This window comes from Podarcis pityusensis (assembly GCF_964106645.2).
Source record: "Podarcis pityusensis genome assembly, chromosome: 2".
NCBI lineage: Eukaryota > Metazoa > Chordata > Lepidosauria > Squamata > Lacertidae > Podarcis > Podarcis pityusensis.
Genome location: NC_138029.1, coordinates 119,962,193 through 119,981,567, shown reverse-complemented (window position 1 = coordinate 119,981,567; position 19,375 = coordinate 119,962,193). Strand labels below are relative to the sequence as shown.

Sequence of the window (19,375 nt, the reverse complement as noted above, 5' to 3'; positions counted from 1 at the left end):
TTCATTAATCTGTCTAATCCTCTTACATCAGTGGCCTCTGCTGCTCCCTGTGGCAGCAAGATTCAAAGTTTTAACACTGCCGTGTAAAGTACTTCCTTTTGTCCTAAATCCCAAACGTAACCTTCCACACATGGGAATTGTTGCATCCCACTCAATCACTTTGGTTGTCGTTTTCTGAGCCTTTTACATGATATATTTTTTTAAGGCAAGATGACCAGAACTCTACACAACGTTCCAAGTCCGGTTACTTTCCTGGATCTCATATAGACTAGCATCCAATCCAGGGGTAGGCAGCCCAAGGCCCGTGGGCCAGATGTGGCCCAATCACCCGGCCTGCGGACAGTCCGGGAATCAGCGTGTTTTTACATGAGTAGAATGTGTGGTTTTATTTAAAATGCATCTCTGGGTTATTTGTGGGGCATAGGAATTCGTTCATTTCCCCCCCCCCAAAATATAGTCCGTCCCACCACATGGTCTGAGGGATGGTGGACCGCCCCCCCCCCGGGTGAAAAAGGTTGCTGACCCCTGATCCAATCCATCCAATTCCTCTAGCAAACAGCAAGTTGATGCTTGATGTTTGCCCCTTAAAAGTATAGTACCTCTGAACAGAGGGACGCAGGTGGCGCTGTGGGTTAAACCACAGAGCCTAGGACTTGCCAATCAGGTCATCGGTTCGAATCCCTGCGGTGGGGCGAGCTCCCGTTGCTCAGTCCCTGCTCCTGCCAACCTAGCAGTTCGAAAGCATGTCAAAGTCAAGTAGATAAATAGGTACCACTCCGGCGGGAAGGTAAACGGCGTTTCCGTGCGCTGCTCTGGTTTGCCACAAGAGGCTTATTCATGCTGGCCACTGACCCGGAAGCTGTACGCCTGCTCCCTCGGCCAATGAAGCAAGATGAGCGCCGCAACCCCAGAGTCGGCCACGACGGGACCTAATGGTCAGGGGTCCGTTTACCTTTACCTCTGAACAGGGAGGTTCTCTCTGAGCTGCCATGGTGTCCAGACATTCTGCAGTGCACAGCCCCTACATTTAAGTGGAGCTAGCTGCCTTTGTGTCAGGAGAAAGCCACTCCTGGTCCCTAATGAGAATTATAAATAGAAATGCCATTTTTGTGGAATGTCAGGGGCTCCCTGCAAGAAAACATTGCAGTGTGCTGTGCTTCTTAGAATGCCAGCCATGCCGTCCAAGATACTCCATTCCGCTTCTCCCTCGGATGCTCCATTCCATTCCTACTGCCCCAGTTAGGCATGCAGTCCCTCCACCTCTGTGGTCGGCCTTAACTTCAACCTGGCCTCACTAGATTTTTGGTCTTTGGCCCACCTTTGCCATGGCAGGGGCCAGTCTGTCAAAGCGAAGGCTCCTTGAAGATAGGCAGAGTGTCCCTCAGCTTCATTGGATGCCCATGATTTCTAGTGTTACGAGGGAGAAAAACCCACCTGCTTTCTCCATGCATAGATTTAAAAAACTTCTATTGTGTCTCCTTAACTCAGCTTTTTCTCTAATTGAAAATAGCACCTTGGTGGTTGTCACTGCCTCCTGCAGAAGTGAGTTCCATAGTTTAACTATGCGCTTGGGGGGGGGGGGACCTCCGGGGAGAAACATGGCGGCAGCACTGAGGATCCTGAAGGGAATGGTAGGCCTGGTGACTGGTGGGGCTTCAGGCCTAGGCCGGGCCACGGCAGAGCGGCTGGTGCAACAGGGAGGCAGTGCTGTGCTTGTGGATCTGCCCAAGTCCGATGGGGAGAGCGTGGCCCCATCGCTGGGAGAGAGATACATCTTTGCTCCGGCTGAGGTAACATCAGAGTCAGATGTGAAGAAGATGAGTTTGGATTTGATAGCCTGCTTTATCACTACCCTAAGGAGTCTCAACTAAGGGATGTGGGTGGTGCTGTGGGTTAAACTACAGAGCCTAGGACTTGCCAATCGGAAGGTCGGTGGTTCGAATCCCCGCAACAGGGTGAGCTACAGTTGCTCAGTCCCTGCTCCTGCCAACATAAGCCGTGAAGTACAACACTTTCTGTTTCTTCCCTGTATGAATTCTTTAATGCAAGGGTGGCGCTGTGGGTTAAACCACAGAGCCTAGGACTTGCCGATCAGAAGGTCGGCGGTTCGAATCCCCGCAACGAGGTGAGCTGCCGTTGCTCGGTCCCTGCTCCTGCAAACCTAGCAGTTCGAAAGCACGTCAAAGTGCAAGTAGATAAATAGGTAGCGCTCCAGCGGGAAGGTAAACGGCATTTCCGTGTGCTACTCTGGTTCACCAGAAGCGGCTTAGTCATGCTGGCCACATGAGCTGGAAGCATTACGCCGGCTCCCTCGGCCAATAAAGCAAGATGAGCACCGCAACCCCAGAGTCAGCCACGACTGGACCTAATGGTCAGGGGTCCCTTTACCTTTACCTAAGGAGTCTCAAAGCGGCCAACATTCTCCTTTCCCTTCCTCCCCCACAACAAACACTCTGTGAGGTGAGTGGGGCTGAGAGACTTCAGAGAAGTGTGACTGGCCCAAGGTCACCCAGCAGCTGCATGTGGAGGAGCGGAGACGCGAACCCAGTTCCCCAGATTACGAGTCCACCGCTCTTAACCACTACACCACACTGGCTCTGGCACGGGGAAAGTTTGGCTGTGTGGATGTGGCAGTGAACTGTGCTGGGATTGCAGTGGCTGTCCAGACCTATAATATTAAGAAGGACCTTCCTCACAACTTGGAAGACTTCCGGAGAGTTATTAATGTGATTATTGCTGGAACATTCAACATAATCCGTCTGACTGCAGGCGAGATGGGACGGAATGACGGGCACATTTATTTATACCCCGCCCATCTGGCTGAGTTTCCCCAGCCACTCTGGGCAGCTTCCAATAGAGTGCTAAAAACAATACAGCATTAAATGCATAATGGAGAACCCCATGCTCCATGCTGAGGTGATCTGGCTTGGTGGGGCTATCCGACTGCAGCCCTGAACTGTAAGCTTGGCCCTGGAAGAGAGGGAGGGTTTGCTTCCCCATCACTAGTCGGGGATTGTTTCTCTGCCCACTGGACCATAATCATGGCACTTTCGAATCTGTTCATCATTACAGCTGCCTCTGCTATGCTTCCTCAACTGGAATCTAGGTTAGCAAAAGCAAATTATTAACATCTGGACTATAATAAATGAATTAATTAAAAAACAACAACTATGCACTGGGGGGGCGGGGAGTCCTTTCTTCTACCTCTTAGGGAATCTTCCACACTGAAAATGTGCTCTAAATTAACAGCGCATGCGCAGATACCATTAAGCATTGCCTCAAAGGGACTCAAGCTCTGATTTGAGCCTATCTCCATGAGGACTCCCAAAGGGCCCTCCAGCTGCAGTTGGACTCTGACTCAGCCCTTGCCAGTATGTCCAATGGTCAGGGATGATGGGAGTTTATTGTTTATTTGAATTTATAGCCCACTTTTTTCTCTCTCCAAGCAACTCGTGGTGGTATACCTGATTCTTCCGCTCCTCATTTAATTCTAACAACCACTGTGAGAGGCAGTGACAGGCCCCAGTGACGGCCAGGGAGATTTGAACCCTCGTCTCCCGGATCCTAGAACAACACTAACCACTACAACCCGCCACATCTGGAGGGCCAGGGTTTTCCCCCACCTCTGCCAACACGTCATGGATCTCCTGACAAGGGTTTATAAATAAAACCACACTCCAGTTTCCCTGCTGTTAACACCCCAGGCGCAGAGGCAGACTGAAAAAAGAATGTTTAATCTCAACTTGTTATTATTAGTTGTCTTTTTAAAAAAATCAAACAAACAAAGGTAGGAGATACACTCAGCCATCATTTTTCAAGTATATAGATATACAGAGATAAATATATGTCGCCATAAAGAGGGAAGAATTTATTACAAGACCACCTAAGGGACGTTAACATTGCGTGGGAATCAAAGGTTGAAAACCTGAGGGAAATTCTCAGGTAAGGAGAAAAGGGGAGGGGGGCAGAAGAAGAAGGAGCAAGTGTTTGAAAATACAAGGCATAAATATTGACTACATTGGTTTTGGATATAAGTAGGACTATCTCGGGATGCAACGGAAGGGGCCTAGCCCACGCCTCAGAGGTACGAAGTGCTTTACGGTCCAGAGAGATTCTCTCGCGTGCTGAGTTCTGGGGATGAGATGCAATTCCGACCCTCTCGTGCTGCTTCGCTTTTTAGACCCATTTCACAGGTGAAGGGGGGAAAGGGGGCGTTGTGGTGTCCACGTTTTCCATCACTTTTCCTGGCCCCCACCCACCTCAGCCGGTCATCTTCACTTCTCAAAATTTTAGGCTGGATCAGGCCAAAGGCCTTAAGTCCAGCATCCGTTTCCCGGAGTAGCCAGTTACGACATCTCCAAGAACCCCAGAGGCAACAAAAAAAGGCAACAGCCCACTCACCTTGTCTTTCCTCCATTCCCACCCACACCCCCCCCAAAAAATATCTGGTGTTCAGCTTCTATTCCTAACCACCATGAGCATTAGCTACAACCAGTTGCCAAAAACCTGCCTGAGTTTTGTAAACCGTGGTGTACATTTGATTGCACTGTATAAATAAATAGTAATAAATCTGGGGGTTGGAATTGGCTTTTAGTGGCACGTTGTTTGGGGCAGAATAGCTTCCTCCTGCGTAAGCCCAGTCGTTTCAGCCAAATCGGGGCAGCGTCATATTTTTTAAAAGCAAGAAGTTAACGTTAAGCCTCAGTAGCCAAAAAGTGGAAGTTCTTTGCATATATTTGCATACATGGCAGAAATTTATCCCACTTCTAGGCCAGATGACAGACAGCCGCTAGAAACCCTACGGACTCCCTTTTCTAGCTAACAAGGCTTCTCCAGACTTTGCCCACAAACTTTTAAACTTTTAAACCCTTAACACGCTTTCCTTTTTGTCACTCAGTTTAGTTTTCTCTTTAAAATGAAAGCTGAATTTGATGCCTTCCCCAAAATGGCGGGTGAAGGAGATTTGCCACGGTCTAGCAAAGGAATTTTAGCTGGACTCCTTTGCACACAGAAGGTCCAGCGTTCAACCTGGCGCCCTCAAAGTCTCGCCGGACTACAGCTCCCACCACCCCTGACCATTGGGCAGTACCACCTGGGGCTGATGGGAGTTGTAGTTCTGCGGCACCTGGAGGACCAAAAGTTCCCGTCTCCATCAGTCAATGATGGGGAAGATGTTCTGCCTGGAGAGCTGCTCTTGTTCAGAGCTGGCACTGATGGGTGCGTGGCCCTCCTGATGCCATCGGACTACAACAGCTTGGACTACGACAGCTATCATAGAATCACAGAATTGTAGAGCTGGAAGGGACCCCATCTAGTCCAACCGCCCCGCAATGCAGGCATCGAAACTAAAGCATCCATGCATGCATGCCTAACTCTGTCTCTCTGAAACTGAATCGGGAATGGCTGGGAAGGCCCAGGACTGGGGCCTGGATGCAGTGGGAGGGAGGGGGAGGGTTAATAAAGCGAGAGGTTCTCCGGTCCAGGAAGCTGCTAAGTTGCCTGCCCTGAACAGGGCCGCACGTTCCCTGAAGTGTGTGGTTTGGAGTTTTTAAATTCATGTTCTGATCTGTGTCTTTTTAAACCACCTCTCTGCTGCTGTCCTTGAATTTTGTACATTGCATGCGTGGAAGGAGATACAATTTGGAACGATAATAATGCACTGGTACCTCGGTTTTTGAACGTAATCCGTTCCGGAAGACCGTTCGGCTCCCAAAACGTTCAAAAACAGAGGATCAATGGGCTGACCGCAAAGTCAATGGGAAGAAATGAAAAACGCGCCTTGGAAGCCGTTCAACTTCCAAGGCGCGTTCAAAAACGGAAGCAACTACTTCTGGGGTTTCGGCGTTTGGGTTCCGAATTGTTCGGCTTCTGAGATGCTCGAAAACCGAGGTTCCGCTGTAATAACAACTCTGGTCGCCCCTGATCATTGAGCCCGGCTGCCTTGGGCTGATCTGGGAGTCCAGCCTCATTTGTTTCCCCTTTCTGTAGTGGAAGACCGACTTATAGCACGACCTGCTACGAGGCAGCTGCCTATAGCAGGGGAAGGTTGCCAAGCGTCCAAAACCAGGCCCGGCCGTTTGCAGTTCGAAGACGCAGCCGCCTGGTTTTATCTTCACACGAAGAAAACGCAAGGAGAGCCCACTGGATCTGACCAAGAGGGTCTAAGTCTGGCATCCGGGATCCCAGCCAATCGGATGCTTCCAGGAAGCTCCCAAGCAAGGTGTTGAAGAAACAGCCCTCCTGTTTTGCTGCCTTGCTAGATGGGTGCAACTCGGAGCCGGCCCCCTACCCCATCCAAAATGTGGGTCATGCCGAAACACCCCACCCACCCCCGGAGAAACCACACCCCTCACTCGCCCATGTGCGTTTTCTTATGCGCAATGAGGTAGAGGCCCCGCGTGAAGCTCTTCCCGCAGTCCAAGCACTTGTAGGGCTTCTCTCCCCGGTGCGTCCTCTCGTGAGCGGTGAGGTTGGAGCTGCGCCGGAAAGCCTTGCCGCAGTCGGCGCAGCTGTAGGGCTTCTCTCCCGTGTGCGTCCTCTCGTGGACGATGAAGTCCGAGCTCCAGCGGAAGCTCTTGCCGCAGTCGGCGCACTTGTAGGGCTTCTCTCCCGTGTGGGTCCTCATGTGGGTGGTGAGGTTGGAGTTGCGGTTGAAGCTCTTGCCGCAGTCGGCGCACTGGAAGGGCTTCTCGCCCGTGTGGATCTTCTTGTGGCGGATGAAGTGCGAGCGGTGGTCAAAGCTCTTCCGGCAGTCCTGGCACTTGTACAGGCGCTCTTCGGTGTGGATTCTCCGGCGCAGGACCACGCACCGCTTCTGCCGCTGGTTCTCCTGGAAGAGGATCTCGCCCAGGTCCTTGAAGCCCACCCGGCATGGGACGGCCTCCGGCGGGCGCTTGGCCAGGTGCCTCTCCACCCGCAGCTGGTTCTCAGAGGCCTTCTCCAGCTCGTGGCGCTGAGAGAGGCTCCCGCGTGGCTTTGGCACCAACGCCCCGCTGGGGTTCTCCCGTTCAAGGTATTCCCGCTGTTGCAGAAGGACCTGCCTCTCCTGTTCGCTGAGCAGCCTGCTCCCCGCTGGAACCAAAGAAAAGAGTGGAGATGTAACTGTGAGGTATAAAGTAATGGATAGACAAAGTACAGTGAGGTTAATTGGAAGTCAGTTTTAAATTTCTTCTCTATAAATTTTATAATTGTGTTCAATACCAGGAGTATATATTATGATAATTATATTAATCTTCTTATATCTTATAGTGTGGTGGTTTGTTTGATTTTCTGTTATTTGTTTGTTTGATTGTATGTTTGTTTGACGCAGGTGGCGCTGTGGGTTAAACCACAGAGCCTAGAACTTGCCGATCAGAAGGTTGGCAGTTCGAATCCCAGCAAAGGGGTGAGCTCCCGTTGCTGGGTCCCTGCTCCTGCCAACCTAGCAGTTTGAAAGCATGTCAAAGTGCAAGTAGATAAATAGGTAGCACTCCGACGGGAAGGTAAACGGCGTTTCTGTGTGCTACTCTGGTTCACCAGAAGCGGCTTAGTCATGCTGGCCACATGACCCGGAAGCTGTACGCCGGCTCCCTCACCAGTGAAGAGAGATGAGCACCGCAACCCCAGAGTCGGCCACGACTGGACCTAATGGTCAGGGGTCCCTTTACCTTTACTATCTTATAGTGTGGTGGTGGTTTGTTTGATTTTTCTGTTATTTGTTTGTTTGTTTGATTGTATGTTTGTTTACTTGTAGGTACGTCTGTTTTTCATAAATATATATATTTTAAATTAATAAAGATTTTTTTTAAAAAAAGAGTGAAGGGAAACCGTAAAATTATAAATCAGCAAGCCAGCAATTAAGAGTCCCGGACCATGATCCGGGAGAGCAGGGTTCAAATCCCAGCTCAGCCATGAAGCTCACAGTCCCTGTCTCTCAGCCTAACCCGGCCTTGCATGGTTGTGGTGGGGGTTAAAGGAATGCAAATGAATTAAAAAATTAAATCCCAAGAGTTTGAAGAGGGCCCTTAGATGCCGTCTAGTCCACCCCCTGCTCACCTTCACAATTGCTGCGTAGGATGATGTGGTTTAGGAGTGGAGAATATGGACATTACAGTTGATACAAATTGGGCATAGGCAGAGGGTACCACATTGGCTCTCTTTCGAGTTATATTCTGCAGCTTAATAATAATAATAATTTGCCATTTTATTTTATATTGTTAAAAAAATAATTATATTTATTATTTTGGCAAAGTAATAATAATAAATAAGAATTGAAATAAAAATGTGCACCCCACCACTGAGACCATTCCATTGTAACCATTCAACCTCCCAAAATTTCAACACCTCTTGCGATGGTTTGACCCCTTTCCATTTTAACAGTACAAATTCTACAAACACCTTCCCTATCTCCTCAGAATCATTTCTCCTGCGTATTCCCCGTCTTACCTTAATCGCACATATTATCATCAATGGCCATATCCCACACCTCTTTATACCATTCTTCCATTTGATATTCACCTTGCCCCTTCCACTTCCTAGCTATAACGTGCAGCTGTCAATAAATTTTTGGGCAAGTCCTTCCCAGCCTGCGAACCTTACCAATTTAATTAAGAAAGGAAGGGAATGATCAAACAGACTGGCTCTCCTTGTCGTCTTTCCACTGGCAAGAGAAGATTGTTGTAGCCCAACAGGCTTTTGCAGATTGACCAAATTTTCCAAGTGAATGGGCTTTTTAAATAGCACTGTGCTGTTTTTTAGCTATAAATAAAAAATAAATCCGTTTTTATCTTGCTTTAATTCTATTGTAGTGGCCGGGGAAACCCAGCCAGATGGGCGGGGTATAAATAATAAATTGTTGTTGTTGTTGTTGTTGTTCAATTGCTGTTCAGCAATTCTCTTTTATAACTCTTTAGCCTTCTGTATTTTAATGCCCTTGCTGCCCAGTCCATCCCCCTATGTCCTTTTTGCCGCTGACACGGCCACCCCACCTGGAACGAAGAAACAAGCCGGGCGCCCCCATTCTTACCTTGTTTCCGAGAAGCTCCCAGGCAAACTTGCTGCACCCTCGGGAAATTCACCGTCACTTCTTCAAAGGAATCTAGAACCTGCGAACAAGGGTCGCTGGTTAAAAGTGAAGCACAAAGAGATTTGGACAAACCCAGCCACCTTCGCCGGAGCAACAGACCTGCTTGTAGGGGACCTCAGGCCCTCTGGGTACTGAACTATAACTCCCAGCAACCCCAACCAAGGTTACAGTCACTATTTGGGGGCAAGACAGCTCTAAAGTCTTATTTTTCAAATGGTGGACTGACTGTGATTTTCTGGCTAGTTTAGGCTAGGTTAGCTTTGAGCTATGTTAAGGACTTGAGAACTTAAAAGAAGAAAAGTCACTTGAGCCAAGGACAGTGCAACTAGGGCCAGGTCCTTTTCAGTACTGGCCCCGACTTGGTGGAACGCTCTGTCAGAAGAGACTAGGGCCCTGCGGGACTTGACATCTTTCTGCAGGGCCGGCAAGACAGAGCTGTTCCGCCTGGCCTTTGGCTTGGACTCAGTCTGACGCTCAGTCTACGGGCTACTTTTAAAATGAGGCCGCATTTTAAATTGCATTTTAACCTGTATTTTAAATTGGTTCCCCCCCCCCATTATGTTTTTATTGTAATTTTACTGGTGTTAGCCGCCCTGAGGGCGGGGTATAAATAAAATTTATTATTATCATTATCATGATTATATATATATATATATATATATATATATATATATATAGGCCTCTTCTGACCTCTTTTTCTGATTTCAAATTTTTATTTGTACTTTTCAGATTTATACATTTCACTGATTTCACAATCATTTTTGACATTTCAAAAATTGACTTCCTTCCTCCTCTTTCTGCGGTTCCTTAAATTTATTTCTAATATCTTCTGCATATCCTAATTGACTTAATCCTCTTTTTCTTAATGGTGACTGCTCCTGCTCAGGCGGCACAGAAAAAGCATTTTGGTTCCTGAAACTCACTCTGATTGTGCAGATAAAATATAACAGATAAGAATTCTCCAGGATGTGTTTCTAGTGGGTGAAAACATTCCAGATTAAATGATTCCCAGGAATGCAATTGGTCACAAATGGTCGAGGGGGAAGTGCAAAATGCGCTTGGCGCCTGGCTAATTTCAAACACTGCTTGGGGGACCTTTAGAGCGCCAGCTGCTCTTGAACTAGAACTCCCATCATCCCTGGGTGTTGCGCATGTTTTCTGGGATGGATCAGATGTATGACCACCCGACCTCTGCTTAATAACCTCCAAGGAAGTAGAGCCCACAACCTCCTGAGGGAGACCACTCCACTATCAAACAGCTTGCCGTCAGAAACAACTCTCAGCCCTCTCTCAGCTACATCTCCCAGGATTCTTTGGGAAGGAAGCCATGATTGTTTAAAGTGGTATCACAGTGCTTTAAACATATGGTTAGATTACTGCAATGTCTTATACGTAGGGCTGCCTCTGAAGACGGTTCGGAAACTTCAGCTAGTGCAGAATTCAGCGGCCAAGTTGCTCACCTCAGCAAGAAGGTTTGAGCATATTACACCAATCCTGGTCTGACTTCACTGGCTACCAGTTAGTTTCCGGGCCCAATTCAAAGTGCCGGTTTTGACCTATAAAGCCTTAAACGGCTCAGGACCGCAATACCTCAAGGACCGACTCTTTCCATAAGAATCTGCCCAGACCCTGAGGTCATCTTCTGAGGCCCTTCTTCGTGTGCCTCCTCCTCAAGGGGTCTAGAGGGTGGCAACGCAAGAACAGGGCCTTTTCTGCAGCGGCTCCCCATCTGTGGAATGCTCTTCCCAGGGAAGTTTGCCTGGCGCCTTCATTACACATCTTTAGGTGCCAGGCAAAAACATTCCTTTTTAACCAGGCGTTTGGTTGACCTGATTGACATCCTATTTAAAATGTGGCCCTTTTTGAGGGGGTGATATTGAGTTAATTGTTTTTATTTTTATTTTATATATTGATATCTTTTCTGTGAACTGCCCTGAGACCTCCGGGTATAGAGCAGTAAAGGTAAAGGTAAAGGTAAAGGGACCCCTGACAGTTAGGTCCAGTTGTGGCCAACTTTGGGGTTGCGGTGCTCATCTCGCTTTACTGGCCGAGGGAGCCGGCGTACAGCTTCCAGGTCATGTGGCCAGCATGACTAAGCCACTTCTGGCGAACCAGAGCAGCACACGGAAACGCCATTTACCTTCCCGCCAGAGCGGTACCTATTTATCTACTTGCACTTTGAGGTGCTTTCGAACTGCTAGGTTGGCAGGAGCTGAGACAGAGCAGCGGGAGCTCTCCCCGTCAAAGGGATTCAAACCGCCGACCTTCTGATTGGCAAGTCCTAGGCTCTGTGGTTTAACCCACAGAGCGGCACATAAATTCAATAAATAAATAAATAAATAAATATGGCATGAATGTGACCCAAGAAGGGATTTTTTTGTTCATTTCCTCCCCACTTTTCCTCTCACCAGCTGTTGGGGTCTCTCCGCCTCCTGCTGCCTCAGCAGGAAACCCTCGGCCAGGGCCACCGCCTGGGCGCAGGTCTCCGGCCCGCGCTCCCTGACGCAGCCTTGGATCTCCGACGGCAGGATGGCCAGGAACTGCTCCAGGACCAGCGCCTCCAGGATCTGCTCCTTGGTGTGCCTCTCCGGCTTCAGCCACTGGTGACACAGCTCCCGGAGCCGCCCACAGACGTCCCGCGGCCCCTCGGCCTCCCGGTAGCTGAAGTGCCGGAACCGGTGGCGCTGGGCTTCAGCACTCGCCGCATCTTCCTCTAGGACCTCTTCCTTGACCTTCCAGCCGCCCCCCCGCATGAAGCCCTGTGGGGCTGCCCCTCCCGAGGCCGGGAAGCCCTTGGGGTCCTTGAAGGCCACCAGCTCCGGCAGCGGCGGGCTCCCCCACCCGGCGTGAGGGGACTGGACCACCTTCAGGAACTCCTGCCACTGGGCTTCCCAGCGCTGGGCCAAGCCCTCATCCGGCTCCTGCTTGATCTGCTGCGGCGTCACCCGCCGCAGGAACTCCCGGGCGCCAGCGGCGGGTGCCGAACGAGGGCCTTTCCTCGCCCCCTCAGCTGGCTTGGCACCGCAGGCTAGGCTCTTCTCCTCCATTTTCACGCGGGGCTCTGGAACAGCCTGGAGGCGCAGGACTGGCGGCGAACCCCCTTCTTTCGGAACGGCTTTCCTGGAGGCCATCGGTAGGGGCCTTATCCCATCTCAGGCCTGCCTGAGCTCCAGTGGCGGCCGTCGGCCTGGAGGGACACCAACCGCCGGGTAGAGAGAGAGAGAGAGAAAGAGAGAGAGGAAGGTTCCTTGGCTCCGTCGTCCGTTCTGTGATTCTAAGGCGTGTGGGACGATGGAGACGCTGCCATTTGACTAAGGGATCCTTCAGCCAGCAGTCATTTGCAAGTGGTCCTGATGGGTACAGGTCACAAAGCACAAAATTGTAGCGGTGGGGAAAGAAAGGAAAGAATAGAGGAGATAATGAATTGACAAAAAATGTTTAAGATAACCTTTGTAAAAAATAAAAAAACAGAATTTTTTTTTGCAGGCCTTGGTCCAGTATACCTGAAGGAGCGTCTCCACCCCCATCATTCTGCCCGGACACTGAAGTCCAGAGCTGAGGGCCTTTGGCGGTTCCCTTGCTGGGAGAAGCCATGTTACAGGGAACCAGGCAGAGGGCCTTCTCAGTCTCCTACCAACTCCCTTAACAAACTACAATTCCCAGAATTCTTTGGGGGAAGAAGCCATACCTGTCTAAAGCGGCACGGTAGCTCAGTTGGTAGAGAATGAGACTAGTAATTTCAGGGTCATGGGTTCGAATCCCACATTGAGCAAAAGATTCCTCCATCGCAAGGGGTTGGACTAGATGACTGTCGTGGTCCCTTCCAACTCTATGAATGGTTAAACTCACTGACAGGGTTTTTAATGGGTGGTGTGAATGTGTCACACTACTTCCATGACTTTTTCCTGTTTTCAAGGCCAGGCCAGGCCAGGGACATCTGCAATTTTTATCTGTAGGCTGCTTTGAGTCCTTGTCAGGGGGAAAAGGTGGAGCAAATATATATATATATAAATAAAACACACGGCTTTCTATCAGCTACAAGGCACAGCCTTGTTCATGCCTATCTGATTGGTAGGAGGGAAAGAAAAGTCCTCTCAGGAGCGCCATGCAAGGCTCGGCCTGTGTGTCTGTGGGCACCAGGTTGGCGACCCCAGACTGAGATTAGGAAGCTGCCTTATTCTAAGTCAATCCGTAGGTCCACCAACCACGGAACTGATAGAGTTGGCTCAGTTGGCAGAGCATGAGACTCTCACACATCTCAGGGTTGTGAGTTCGAGGCCCATGTAGAGCAAAAGATTCCAGCATTGCAGAGGGTTGGACTAGATGACCCTCGAGGTCCCTTCCAACTTCATGATTCTACATCCACACTGACTGGCAGCAGCTCAGGCAGCGCTCAGGCAGGGGGTCTCTCCCATCCCTGGAGAAGCCAGTAGGGATGAAACCCACAACCTTCTGCATGAGCTATGGCAATAAAAAGCCAAAGTACCCATCTAACCCAGTACTGTCTGCACTGACTGGCAGCAGCTCTCCATGGTTTCTCCCAATCCCTGCCTGGAGATGTCCGGGATTGAACTCAAGGCCTTCTGCATGCCAAGCAGGTGCTCTATCTCTTTCCTTAAAGGCAGAGTGAAGATTCCAGTCCTCAGTCCTAATGGAAGAGCTGTTTAAATGGGAAGCTCCCGTAAACAGAGTCATAGAATCACGGCATTGCAGAATCGGATCCCGGGGGCGATCTGGTCCAGCCCCCTGCAATGCAATAATCTTTTGCCCAACGGTGAGGCTCAAACTCACAGCCCTGAGATGGCAGAGTCTGGTGCTCTACCGACTGACCCGCCAGGCTGCCCAACTCAGCATCGCCTACCCTGGTCGGCAGCAGCTCTCGGGAAAGGAGTATTCCCAGCCCTAAATGAGGATGCTTGGGGCCTTTTGCATTCAGAGCAGCTGCACTGCCCCTGAGCAACAGCGGACCTCCCTCGCCCCCTTGCTGGGCTCCCTCCCTCTCCCTTGCATTGCACAAAGATGAACAAAACAAAAAAATAATAGGAATATTTGCATTTATTTTTGTACTCACTTCAGCAGCCCCAGCCTCTCAGGTCCTCAGGCGCCTTCAATGCAACCACCCCAGAACTGCCGCTTGGAGGAATTAAAAGAGGGAGATGAAGCTACTTTGTGCAAAAGGTTGGGAAGGAATGGAGGGTGAAGGCGGAACAGGAAAGGAAGGGACTCCCTGGTCTTTCTTTTTTTTGCATTTCTCCCTCCTCCCAGATGTCTGCGGCCTCTCTAGCAGCTGTCACCGGATCTATTGGGTTAACCCTTCTTGGGTAAATTCAAACCTGCAGCTCCCAGAGAAGCAGGAGGGGCTCTTGAAACGCCTGCAGCTGCCGCCTCAGTAGACCAGGTTGCTATCCGGCAGGTCTTGTACGAAGCAGGCAGAAATTCAACAGGTGCGGCTTAAAAAAAAAAATTCCGTTTCCTCCTAAAAATATCCGGAAGAAAGAACATCAACAATCAAAAGCAATTCCATGCTGCGGACTTACATTCCTTTTTCAGAGTGCTGTGTTTTCCAGAAGACGAAGAAGAAAAAATAATACATTTTTTGTTCCTTTCCCTTTCTACATTATTTTCATTTTCTTCGCTACAGGCAACAACAGTAACAAAAAGAAAATGAAGCGTGAAATATTTAAGCCGCAAAGCATCGCAGCCTGGAAGGAAAAAAGTGCAAAGATGCAGCACAGCTCTAAAGGGATAATAATAGCCTCTAAAGGGAGAGGTTCCCTTTGCAAATAATAAAGATTTATATAAATAAAAGGATTCTCCAGTCGTGAGTTCCCTCACAGGTTCCGTATAGTCTTGAATGAGCCAGATATTTGCATGTTGGTAAAAATTTGACCATACGCCTCAATATTTGTACAGTATTTTATTGTAGTATGAAAAAGATTTAATAAAATCGGGGGCGGGGGATAAATAAAATCATGCCATATGTCAAAAAGCAAAAATCCCATCAGGTCATTCAAGCTCTGCCCCTTAGACAATTTTTGTTTGTTTGTTTCTTTCCACAAGCTTCTCCAACTGGATGAAAGTCTCTTGCCTTTGATGTTCATTATTTGAATGGTTTTGAAACCTATTTTCAGGTGTGTGGTTTTTTTAAAACAACCTGCTTTAAAAAATATTTCTATATGTCTAAATCGCTTTGAGGCATTTATGTCAAAGGCCATTAATAAATGAAGAAATGTAGAAACAACTCCTGATGTAAACACAATGCCATATATACAACAATTACTAACAATTCCGTTTGGCAGAACAATGTCAAACTGAGCACAGGTACAGACTAGGATCGTAAAGTATGATACAATAATCTTTATTGTCCCATACAGAACAACGAAATTGAAAAAATCTACATCAGACATTCAAAAACCTTGTGATCCTTGGAGGAAGTTCAGCATATAAATTTAACAATCAATCAATCAATCTATCTATCTATCTATCAATAAAATCTGTATTGCCAGTAGGCATACAGAAATACCCTGTTTACCTGGATAACTGGAACACTTTTTTTTAAAAAAAGGTCAATTAAGGCTGCAGTCTTTACCTGGGAGTAAGTCCCATTAAACTCACTGCGGCTTACTTCTGGCTTGACACGTACAGAAGTGATGAATCAATAAAAGAATTCAATTCTAAATTTACTTCTTACAAATTATGTTTGGTTGTCTGCTGCTGGGCACATTTTTTAGATCAGCTTTCCAATAAACATATGTACAAAAGGCACCTAGGACTTTACAGAGTAAGGCTTTGGTGCTGAATAACTTAAGCCGCAATCCTTGGCTGCCTACATACACTATATGAAGTACTTGATTTCCCTCAAAGAATTCTGGTCTCTGTAGTTTACCTCTCAACAGAGTTTACAGTTCCAGCACCCTCAACAAACTACAGTTCCCAGAATTGTTTGTGGGCTTAAAATGTGCTTTAAAGCTGTGTTACGCACTATAGATCTAAAAGACATTTGGAGCACATTCTTTCCCTCAAAGAATTCTGGGTCCTGTAGTTTATCTGTTGCGGAGTGACAGTTCCGAGAATCCCTTCGCAGACTACAGCGCCCAGAATTCTTTGAGGGAAAGAATGTGCTTTGAATGTGCTTTATTTTATTTTTAAAAAAATATTTTTTATTGATTTCCCCCCCGTAACATTATCTATAATCATTACATTACATATATAGCCGAGTAAGATTGTCCTCCATTAAAACGGTTTTAACAATGAGTCCGTAAGTGACTGTGGAGGCCAATTCTGGATCCACACTTCCTTCTCAGTGGGGACATTGGTTTCTGTGCAGGAGTTAAACCCGGTGTGGATTTGCCAAGCGTGCCTTCCTCCTAGCACGTTTCTCCCTTGCGTCCTGAGTTCGAGTGTCTTCAAAGCCCATGACACCTTTGGTAAAGGCTGTTCTCCAACTAGAGCTCTCGCAGGCCAGTGTTTCCCAATTGTCAGTGTTTATACTACATTTTTTTAGATTTGCCTTGAGACAGTCTTTAAACCTCTTTTGTTGACCACCAGCATTATGCTTTCCATTTTTAAATTTGGAATAGAGTAGTTGCTTTGGGAGATGATCATCAGGCATCCGCACAACATGACTGGTCCAACAAAGTTGATGTTGAAGAATCATTGCTTCGACTCTGGTGATCTTTGCTTCTTCCAGTACACCGATATTAGTTCACCTGTCTTCCCAAATGATGTGTAAAATTTTTTGGGACATTCGCAGGGCAACCAAAATGCTTGTTTACAAAGCTATTGTACTACCAACCTTACTATATGCTTGTAAAACATGGACCACTTATAAACGCCATCTCCAACTCCTCAAAAGATTCCATCAACGGTGTTTATATATACTTCTATATTGTCATACTGTTAGGTTTCTTGTTTTTTGTAAATAAAATTGCAAATGTTTATTTAAATGCTTTGAATGTGCTTTAAAAGAGAACTCCTTCATCTTCCATGAATTTGTCCAATCCTCTTTTAAAGTTCTGCAGTTTAACTGTGCTGCGTGAAGAAGTCCTTCACCGTTCAGCCTCACTGGGTTAATACCAAATTTCTGGTATTAGGAAAGAGAGAGGAAAACATCTCTCTGTCTACTCTGGAGCAAATGCTAGTCCTAACTCAGAGTAGACCCATTGAAGTTAAGGGACCTGAAAATTGATGAACAACTCTTATAGATAGACGGAAGAGGATTTACCGGTACTCTACTCGACTATTTGGAGGACAAGTTATAACGATGTATAAAAGCCATAGCAGAAATTGGTAATTGAGCAGGTGATGTGTAGGGAGAAGGGATGAATGTATTTTGAAATGATAGCTGTAAAACATTATTTTATTGGGAGCAGCAAATGAGAGAGCAAACGACATCTGGCGGGCGGGGGGTGGGAAGTCAACTTTCAAATTTGTACATATTGACTTTGTATTAATTTGGTGACAATTTGTTAAAAATTCTGGAGTATCAATAAAAATAATTGGCGAAAAGAAAAGAAAAGAAGTTAAGGGACCTGACTCAATTTATCTGAACAGAAATGCTCAGGATTGCAATTTGAGGTGTGTGAAATTTCATTTATTACTCTCTTCCCATGAGGTGCCCCAAAGCAATCCACAATACAGTGGTACCTCGGGTTAAGTACTTAATTCGTTCCGGAGGTCTGTTCATAACCTGAAACTGTTCTTAACCTGAAGCACCACTTTAGCTAATGGGGCCTCCTGTTGCTGCCGTGCTGCCGGAGCAAGATTTCTGTTCTCATCCTGAAGCAAAGTTCTTAACCTGAAGCACTATTTCCGGGTTAGCGGAGTCTGTAACGTGAAGCATATGTAACCCGAGGTACCACTGTATAATAAAAGCGTCTGTGGAATAGAGTGCCTCAGAAGGTGGAGGATTTTAAGCAGCGGTTGGATGGCCGCCTGTCATGAATGCTTGTGTTGAGATGTTTGCACTGCACGGTGTTCCTAGAATACACAATCCTAGAATTGTAGAGTTAGAAGGGATCCCAGGGTCATCTAGTCCAAACCGCTGCAATGCAAGGATCTTTTGCCCAACTTGAACCCTTCCAGTTCTAGGATTTCATGATTATATGTTAGGAATATAAAAACAGTTAAAACCACTGCACGCACATACATAAAAGCAATTATTTTTTTAAACAAACTATAAACTGCAACATCAAAAACTGTTCTAAAAACAATTAACATGCATACACACCAGGTGTAGAAGTATATTAATATAATATCGCCCCACATCAGGTGCCTTTTACAGCAGCCCACGCGGGTGGCGCTGTGGGTTAAACCACAGAGCCTAGGACTTGCCAATCAGAAGGTTGGTGCTTCGAATCCCCGTGACGGGGTGAGCTCCCGTTGCTGGGTCCCTGCTCCTGCCAACCTAGCAGTTCGAAAGCACGTCAAAGTGCAAGTAGATAAATAGGTACCGCCCCGGCGGGAAGGTAAATGGCGTTTCTGTGCGCTGCTCTGGTTCGCCAGAAGCGGCTTACTCATGCTGGCCACATGACCCGGAAGCTGTACACCGGCTCCCTTGGCCAATAAAGCGAGATGAGCGCCGCAACCCCAGAGTCGCCCACGACTGGACCTAATGGTCAGGGGTCCCTTTACCTTTAACATGCAGAAATTCAACAGGGCCAGCTTTCACCCAGAGCCAGGTTCAGATCTTTCCTCTGACACGAAACTCACTCACTCTCATCCTAGTCTACCTTCCAGGGCTGTTGTGAGGATTAAGGCAGCAGGGCGGGAGCAGAGGAACAAGTCTTGAACCCCTTGGAAGAAAAGCAGGATATAAATATAGTGATTATTTTTGTAAAGTGTTAAAATAAAAATTATTGGCGGTTGGGGGGGGGGAGAGTATTAAACCTGTTGAATGCTGTCCTGTTAAAACCACAGGAGCCCCGCCAGAGGGGGAAAAGTCTGCAGAATATTTCCTAAATCCTTTACAGTACTTTGTCTCCTATTATCATGCGAGCCAGCTCCCATTTCCTTTCAGCAGCTTTGCCAGGGTCTCTGGTTCCTTAAAAAACTCCAGCCGCATTTTTGGATCCGGGAAGGAGAGCATTTTTATTTATCAAAGCTGCTGCTTTTCAAGTTTGATATATAGGAATATTTCACATTGGCTGTATGTAAACCACTGAATGTAAATCCTTTGTTTTATGAACAAGCGGTATACAAATCTTGTTGAACAGATAAGAGTCCCTCTTTCCTTAATCCTCCCCCCCCCTTCCTCTGGGAGGTCCTACAAAGGGTTAAATCTGAGAGATGCCCTTCCCCAAAATTTCCCCA

At 47.5% G+C, this 19,375-nt stretch overlaps 1 protein-coding gene across 3 annotated transcripts; it reads right to left on the bottom strand.

Moving 5' to 3' along the window:
• Positions 1–3,715: 3,715 nt before the first annotated feature.
• Positions 3,716–14,815, bottom strand: LOC308469736 (uncharacterized protein). 3 transcript variants are annotated; one of them, XM_080992625.1, is made up of 4 exons: positions 14,136–14,815; positions 11,473–12,414; positions 9,005–9,083; positions 3,716–7,071 (listed from the first exon to the last, which is right to left on the bottom strand). In XM_080992625.1, the coding sequence occupies exons 2-4, from the start codon at positions 12,193–12,195 to the stop codon at positions 6,350–6,352; spliced, it is 1,524 nt and encodes a 507-aa protein (XP_080848751.1). In that variant the 5' UTR covers positions 12,196–12,414; positions 14,136–14,815; the 3' UTR covers positions 3,716–6,349. The 3 variants fall into 3 exon arrangements, with proteins under 3 accessions (XP_080848751.1, XP_080848753.1, XP_080848752.1); XM_080992627.1 differs by lacking the exon at positions 14,136–14,815 and adding an exon at positions 12,568–12,633; XM_080992626.1 differs by lacking the exon at positions 14,136–14,815 and having other exon boundaries at positions 11,473–12,478.
• Between the last annotated feature and the right edge of the window lie 4,560 nt (positions 14,816–19,375).